The 8945-nt window shown below is 43.6% G+C and overlaps 1 protein-coding gene across 2 annotated transcripts in view; it reads right to left on the reverse strand.

The window, feature by feature from the left end:
* The window catches only part of ANKHD1 (ankyrin repeat and KH domain containing 1), a 195995-nt gene extending 187552 nt beyond the window's left edge, over positions 1–8443 (reverse strand). For both annotated transcript variants that reach the window (XM_075209750.1, XM_075209749.1), the window contains exon 1: positions 8025–8443. In XM_075209750.1, the coding sequence (XP_075065851.1) occupies positions 8025–8261 (237 nt within the window). In that variant the 5' untranslated portion in view covers positions 8262–8443. The remainder of the gene's footprint in view (positions 1–8024) is intronic.
* Positions 8444–8945: the final 502 nt, after the last annotated feature.

Consider the following 8945-nt stretch of genomic DNA (forward strand, 5'->3'; position numbering starts at 1 on the left):
TGGACAAAGAGAAATGGATTTTACAATGTGTAAAAAAATCCTCTTTTCTCTGTCATTCCACACACTGTAGTACTGGTGATTAAAGAAACCACACTGTAATCACAACCTGTACAAGATCATGGGATGAAATCCCTGGCCTGTAGAATCACAAAATCAGGAGTCCCATCACCAAGCAGACAATGACAATTAACCACAAGGAGGACAGATGGCCAACTACAGGATGTTAGAGAACCATGGCCAGTGCAGTCAAAACGGAGCAACCTGAAGGCAGCCACCAATAGTAGCACCTATGGGAACATGGAAATTACCAGGAACATGAACCCCCAGTAAAACCTAATGGATCGCCAAGTACACTGTCCTGGGGGCCGTGGACATTGAACAGCACTGAAGAACCAAAAGAGCAGACACAAACCTCAATGGAAAGAGCCGTGCCCGAAAGGATCCTGATGTATTCAAACTGCCTCCCATATGTCTCCAAGAACTCCAGATCTGGAAAGAACGTGGACAATATCACCTGAACCTGGCATATTGCCCAAGACCTGAAATGTGCAACTCCTGCATGACTATGTCACAGAGATAGAATTGGACATATGATTTCCCAAGCGAGCGATGAACACGAGGCCTAGGACAAAATAATAATATAGCAGTCTAGCTGAATGGGGTAAACTTGAACCTAGCCATAACACCACCCACTGAAGCAAAGCAGATAAAAATATGTTAGAGGTACCTTGTCAAACACAGACACCATCATGCTCCAAAAAAAGACTCGCCTCCCTTCTGGCCAACATAGACTCTGTACTGTTCAGAATGAAATTGGAAGGAGCCCTCCGGGAGGAAGAACCGTTGGACACCACATTGAAAGTCAGAGCAGCCGCAATCGTTGAGCTGGGATCAAGGAAGACCCAGAAAGAAGAGCAGAGGGCGAAAGTGGCCAAGACAACAAATCGCCCAAAACAGCATGATATATATATAAATATGTCACAATAGCCTAAGATGTCTGTCGTAACGGCTACAATGCTGGCGGGCACCCATGGGACGGAAGCAAATCAAAAGTACAAAAACTAGAAACATATAGCGTGCAACATGCACTGCAATTAAAAGGGAACACTAAAACCCCCTTCACCATGTGGACCTTGAGGAAAAACATCTTCCACGTCCAGGGAGGCAAGAGACTCCCATTCTCACCAGGCCTGCGAACACCGAGTAACAACCACAGCCCCTGTAAGTAGCTCTTGTCCTATCAAAGAAATGGATGGCTCGATACCTAGGCCGTCTTGGGAGTCATATCACTTGCAGGCATAAAAAGCTCCTCCCCTGTAGCAACAGTAAAGAACTCTAGTTCTTAGGAACCAGTAAAACCTCAGAGTACATTAAGAACCAAAATCCCCAACCCAGGGACGAAACCATAATGAACGCCTAGCTGCTTCAAGGAGTGCAGAGAACCTGTGGGGACAGAGGCAGCATCCACTAGACACTACAGCACAAGAACAAACAGCCTGCTGCTGCACATGCAGATTTACGGAAAAATATCAGTTTGTACACGTATTTCTTCCAGAGAAAGGCTTATCCCTGGGATTTAAGTAGTTCTAGAGAGGCATGCAATGGGAATCTACCCTGGGTGAAGACTGTCCCTACTAGATTCTTCCGATGGGAAGGGGGAAAAATAAAATAATTTTTATGCAATTGGAACTTACACCTGAAGAGGAAGAGATGATGCTAAATAGAAACCTCAGTTTCCTTTTTCGTGGACAAAAGAGGTAGTTAGATAGCTCGGTAATCGCAGCTACCGTCAAGGCTAAAGCTGACAAAAGCCCAGGACCAAGTCATCCACACCGTATATACTACAGGTTTCCTCCACACCACAAGTATCCGTTCTCTCAGACACTTAATCATCATCTATTTATATAGCGCCACTAATTCCGCAGCGCTGTACAAGGAACGCACTCACATCAGTCCCTGCCCCATTGGAGCTTACAGTCGAAATTCCCTAACACACACACGACTAGGGTCAATTTAATAGCAGTTAATTAACCTACTATGTTTTTGGAGTGTGGGAGGAAACCGGAGCACCTGGAGGAAACCCACGCAAACACGGGGGGGGGGGGAACATACAAACTCCACACAGATAAGGCCATGGTCAGGAATCAAACTAATGACCCCAGTGCTGAGAGGCAGAAGTGCTAACCACTAAGCCACCGTGCTGCCCCAAAATCTCCAACTAACTCCATTTTCCACGGAAAACAGAATAGTTAGAAACAATGGGCTGTATCCATAACTAGTGAAGGGCAACTGGATACACTTCGGGTACCACATAGTGTGGCCTCTAACCTTCACAAGGTAAATTTTAATAGTAGGTTAAAACAATACATGCATTCAAGATATTTAATCTCCAATGTAAGCACTCAGCGTCTCATCTACCCTATATGTCTCATAACTATCCACCTTGTACAATCTTGAGGTGATGTATTAAGCTGAATCATCTGCTGTTTGTTCTGCTCACACACATGGAATTTGTAATGTTTGTGCTAGCTGTATTTGTTAGATCACAACAATCCAAGTATGTGTTATTATGCTTAATTGTATTCATGTATATCATTTCTGTAAGACTATTGTCCGGTGTTACAGAATCTGTGGTGTCCTGTAATGATGAATGGCGGGCCCTATAACATATCTTGATGTTAAGCATGTCTAAAGCCAGCGTATGGCACAATATGTGGCAGGATATTTGCACAGTGGTTAGTATTGCTGTCTCACAGTGCAGGAGTCATTATTTTAAAGCTTACCACTATTACGGCTCACGCCCCCCAGGCATCAACTCCTAGAAGCGCTTCAGAGGTCTTCGCCTATAGGAACCGCTTTTCCTGTAGAGCTCGATGCGCTTACAGGTACTCTAATGCCCCCAGAACTTGTACTCTAGTAGTAGGAGCTGATACCTGAGAATGTAGCGCAAATGTTTAACACAAAGGTGGAGTGAAGATACCAGCAAGGTATATTTGGTAACTGGCAAACAGCAGCGTCTAGGTCCAGGCCAGAGGTCTAAAGGTCACAGACAGAACTGCAGTGTTGAAGTCCAGGCAAAGGGGTCAGGGTCACAGGAAAATCAGCAGCATCTAATACAGGCAGGGGTTCAAGGTCACAGGCAATCAATCAGAGTCAAAATCCAGGCAGAGGTCGGCAACAGAAGAGAGGGAATATCAAAATACAGCAACACAGCAGGAAGTATGCAAGTAGCAGGGACTATAACCAGCAGGGGAGGATTGCCCCTCCCTGCCTTATATATCAGCACTGACTAATGAAAACTGACTGAGGACAGGGTCTTGTAATTAGCCACCTGGCTAATCTTTAATTTGCGCGCGAGCCGGAAGGGACGTCCCGGTCGTCATGACATCGGCCGGGACTCTAGGCCATGGAAGAGCGAGAGTCGCGGAGGTGCCTGGAGCCGCGACAACCACAACCCTATTTTTGTAGCTCTCCTATGTTTGCCTGGGTTTCCTCTGAGTGCTTCGGTTCACTCCCACACTCAGGACAAGTGCAAGTATGTGTTCCTGTGTGTTCGTGACTATGAATTATAAACTCCTCTTGGACAGGTACTGATGTGAATGCTTAAATGTTCTCTGTAATGCACTGCATATGTACAGTAGGTGCAATTTAAAGACTTGTTAATAAATAAGTATAATCACAGAAGCGTAATATTATAATAGCTTAAACAGGATATGATAAAAACACAGAAATTCAAGATATACTTTTGAAGTTGGAAGCACCTACTGAGTGACTACGGAAGAAATAGGGAGGGTGAGGTGAACAATAAAAACGAACAACAAACAATGCTGATTAACTAGCATGGGATAAGCAATATGGAGAAAGTTCAGACAAAAAAACCTTGTTCTTAACAGGAAAATTGAAAAAAACGCAATGGACTAGCTTGTCAAGGCTAATAGTATATATGGGGAAACGAGGGGGTCCAAGGAACAAACCTTGTGGAGAAGACAGTGATCAAGAAATCATCATCAGCCATTTATATAGCACCACTAATTCTGCAGTGCTCTACAGACACCTCACATCAGTTCCTGCCCCATTGGAGCTTACAGTCTAAATTCCCTAACATACACAGACCAAGAGAGACTAAGGCCAATTTAATAGCAGCCAATTAACATATTAGTATGTGTTTTGGAAGTGAAGGACAATGAAAGAACAGGTTATACACAGAAAGAAAAAAATATAGCCATATTGTAGATGTAAATGGAGAAGAGAATTTGAAATATGTGAATAAATACAGAAAGTGACCCCTAATTTGAACAAAAGCATATCACCGGCCACTGCAGTAAAAATGCTAGTCTACAGCAGGTCTAAAGCTGGACATAAGGCAAGCAAATCAGGTCCAAACCCACAGAAGAGCGGCTGTACCACACACTGCTGAAAATGTAATGCTGGTTATGATAGAAAGATGTCAGAACAGACAGTGCTTGTTGCGTATGGAGCTGCGTAGCCGTAGAACGGTCGGAGTGCCCATGCTGACCCCTGTCCACCACTGAAAGTGCCAACATAGGGCATACGAGAGCCAGAACTGGACCGTGGAGCAATGGAAGAAGGTAGCCTGGTCTGATGAATCGTTTTCTTTTACATAATGTGAATTGCCAGGTGCGTGAGTGTCATTTACATGGGGATGAGATGGAACCAGGACGCACTATGGGAAGAAGGCAAGCCAATGGAGGCAGTGTGATGCACTGTGCTATGTTCTGCTGAGAATCCTTTGGGTTCTAGCATTCATGTGGGTGATACTTTGACATATACCACCTACCTAAAGAATGTTCCAGACCAAGTACAACAACGGTATTCCCCGATTCCCTCTGTCAGCAGGATAATGCACCCTGCCACACTGCAAAAATTGTTCAGGAATGGTTTGAGAAACATGTCAAACAATTCAAGGTGTTGACTTGGCCTCTAAATTCTCCAGATCTCAATCTGATAGAGCATCTCTGGGACAAACACGTTCTGAGCCCTGGAGGCCTCACCTCGCAACTTACAGAACTTAAAGGTGGCTTTAATGTTGTAGCTGCTCAATGTATGTAGCTTTCTCTAATTTAGGGAAGCTATATTGCTTTTAAGGCTGAGGGGAATTAAAGAGCATAAGAAATATGTGTGAGGCTTAAGAAGAGTCGATGTTACTATGAATTATAATTTAAAGTTGACCTTCACCAGGAGGGTGCATGGGGATTTTATTTATTCATAAAAAATATATTTTATGACAATTAAAGATAAATTAAGTGTCACCACCAATCTGTTTATCCAGCAAGCCTATAACCACACTGTAGTGCTCCTAATATGCTAAACAGAGATTTCAAGGCAATTGACTGACCACCAAGGTACTGGTTAATTGCAGTAACGTGTAATATTAATCACAGCTGGTTCAAAGGTTTTCAAATCTCCCACTGCCTGGCTCACACAGTGAATAAGTTCTCAACTCTAGTCCTCAGGACCCACTAACAGTGCAGGATTGCCAGGTGACCAGTGAAATAATTATACCACCTGCTACACTGTGTCAGTCAGTAATGAATACACCTGTGCTCCAGCAAGGAGATATGGAAAACATGTACTGCTAGGGGGTCCTGAGCACTGGAATTGAGAAACACTGCACTAGTGGGATTTATTGAACTAAGCCAGCAGCCAGGCAGAAAACAATTTGGGCGGAGCAGACAGAATTGTTGGGATCAACCCAACAAGATAGTCCCCCCTGGGTTCTTTCTGGCGATAGTTCTCCTTTAATTGGGATGGTCATCTTTGTGCCCCACTTCCACCAACAGTCAGAAAGGACCATATCCATAAGACTTCCAATGTTATCTTAATGTCAACATATATAATCAGGTCCAATGGTCAAAGCAGAAACGTATAAGTGACGATATGAAAAAATGTGATGTAAATTAAAGTGAATGGAATTTGGTAATTTTACAATGAAGGCTGTAGGATAATTGTGGTATGGCATACCATCGAATACACCGCCACTTCAACCACTGGGCAGGACAGTAATGATGGTTGGTAGAAAACCTCCTATTGGGAAATCCAGACAATTAGCATAAATCCATTTCCTTCTGATAGAGACCTACATTTTTAAATGCTCAGTACTGGATACATAGGTAAAAATCAGAATTGTTCATAGATATGTGATGGGAAAAGGGAGGGGGGCACGACATATGAACATTAACTCGCCTTTAAGCAACCTGGTGAGTATGTCCATTATATTATACCTCCTTTCAACTAGGTCATTCACTTTTTAACCACCTGGCTATTACATTGTGTGAATAAGATTGATGGGCAGACTCTCGTATGAGATAAGGATTGCAAGATAATATTTACAGGATTGTTCTGCCAGACAACTAAAAGAAGCAAGCTCTGCAAGTAACATTAGTAATACACGTCACAGAAAATAAGTAAAGCAAGTTACTATTCATTTAGATTCCTTAGACAACAGAAAACAGGTTTAAAGTGCTGTAACTTGAATCAATTTACCCACGACTCTCATTTAGCAGTACATTTTTAAATGTTCCACATTTACATAGATGCCTGCATATGCCCTTTCCACCTATTTAGAATATAGAGAAGGACCCCTCCACTGGGACCACTATTATCATACACGTAAAGCAAAACCATGCTGTCCATGTAAAGGCAAACACTCTAGATCACAATACTGGAGGGGATAGTCATCTCTATAACCAGAAAAATGTTCAGTGTTTTAAACTGTTTCAATTGCTGGTTACATTTTAACTTACTCATGCAGCTTTTTCTTTTATAGCCATATACTTTTACTAATAGATCCAATGTAAACTGGACCTGTTATTAATTCTATTAGCAGTTACTATTTGATCTCTTTCATGTACATGCAACGCCTTGCCTGAGATAGCTGATTCAGGTTGTGCCTAATGATGTCAATGGGACCTCTTGCAATGTTGCAGAGCTTTGGGGCTTATGCATTGTATAAACAGCAGGACCAAATTTGTTTCTGACCCAAGGGCTGCATCCTCCACCTGTTAGTGACAGCTGCAACTGAGAATTGGGTAGGAGGTGGTTGTACATGACTAGGTCAATCTGCTTTGGGGGACCACCATGTGTGACATTTAAAAAGTCAAACTGTGTAAAGATGACCAGTTCCAGCAACAGGTTATAGTGGGGGATTGGCAAAATGCCCAGCCCCAATCTTCTACATGGGGGTCAAAAAAGATTGTAAAAAAGTTTCATGAACCTATATATTATATAGAAAATAGTTTGCCAAGATGGTAAGCTTCACTCTGAAACACCCCTTTCAATCAATCATGGGTACACACCTACATCACAGACAGAAGCTTTACCCTGGTTCGCATTGTGTCAGTAACAATTATTTTATTTTTTTAATAAACACTGGAAACAATAATTTATTTATATAACAATTGTTGCAAAAGAAATCAACAGCCATCGTGAAAGGACTTAGTTGAGAAGTGGGCGGGGCTTGTCGACGGAAGCGCAACATTTAGAAGTGGCGATTGCGACAAAATAAAAGTTGCGTTTGTTTCACAGCAGGCAGGATCTGGTGCAGAACCACCACATCGTGCTATTGCTATAAATAGAAAAAAATGTCAATGACATTTTGAGGAGGCTAACACATCTATCCATTAATTTCGAGCAGTATACTGCGCTATATTTTGCAGCTTCCCTGTACCTACGGATTGTTATAGATTTACCCCATTGTCCCAAACAAATTGTAAGTTTCTAAACAGTGAACAGGAGCCTACGCACTCACACATGAAAATTATACACATTGCCCAGTTCCACATACAGAAGAGTGTTTGCGCAGTACACACCCAGCATGAGCGGCTGCACTTGGCCATGCGTGCTGGCACTTCCTAAAATAGGACTGTACAGGCCGGAAGAACAGGGAGCAGAGCTGTCATGAGATTCCTGAGCTGGGGAACATGGCTAACACAAGCGGCTGACACAAACTCTACACAAACCCAAAGCGATCAGTCGCAGCCACAGGCTCAGCTGCTCCGACTTACTTCCGACACTTCGTCCTCGTCGCTGCAGGAGCCAGTTCCGGAGGAAAGGACGGCAGCAGCTGCCAATTTGAAATCAAGTCTGTCGTTCCCGGTCGGCGAGTCCGCGAATAGATGCAATGTCTTCCCAGGCAAGCAAACTTCGGCTTCAACGCCAAGTGAGGAGCGCGGAGTTACCGAATCAATCTCATCCTCAAAACCGTCTGTGAGCATTTCCGTCCCGGTCACAGCATTCTGCATAGCTCCGTTATACTTCGTACGACTTCTCCTCCGGTAACACGTTCTCTCTTATTGGACTACTTCGCTCACTACAAACCCCGGAGAAACACACATTTCAAATATAAAAAGATCCCAAAACGTCTCTTGGCCATTAACTTCTGTTGAGATACCTTGCTACACGGTCAGATCCGCCTACAAGAAAGGAGATCGCTCGTTAACTGGTCCTAATAGAAGGGACGTCGCAGCCTATTGGCTGACAGATCTGTCACTCTGACTGACGTCAAATGCCCTTTCAAGTTGCGTTTACTGCTCACGCATCTCGGGTGACCGTCCCTCTTACTGAAAGCTAGGCGGGTAACTCCTGCCAATCATGTGACGTCACGTAACGTGGCCTCTGTGGGCTGTCACGTGACGTAGAATGTTGGCGTAACACGTCAAGTATGGTTTGCCGGATTATATCTTCACTACTTTCGATTGGTTAACTCCTGTGACTGAAAAAGTCCTGCATATAAATGGTTAAATGGGGCTGCTGAAGCACACACAGCTGGTTCCTATCATCCCAATATCTGTAACGGCTTTGGGTTACCCGTCATTACTGCAGATTGCTCTGTTGTTGTGTTTAGTAATTGGGGGAAAGCCCCAGTTTCCCTCGCCTGGTAAAATGCACTTGTGACTCCCATGAATGAAGGAGTCAGGTCTGAGAGA

The sequence above is a fragment of the Mixophyes fleayi genome, chromosome 4, assembly GCF_038048845.1.
Source record: "Mixophyes fleayi isolate aMixFle1 chromosome 4, aMixFle1.hap1, whole genome shotgun sequence".
Taxonomy (NCBI): Eukaryota; Metazoa; Chordata; class Amphibia; order Anura; family Limnodynastidae; genus Mixophyes; species Mixophyes fleayi.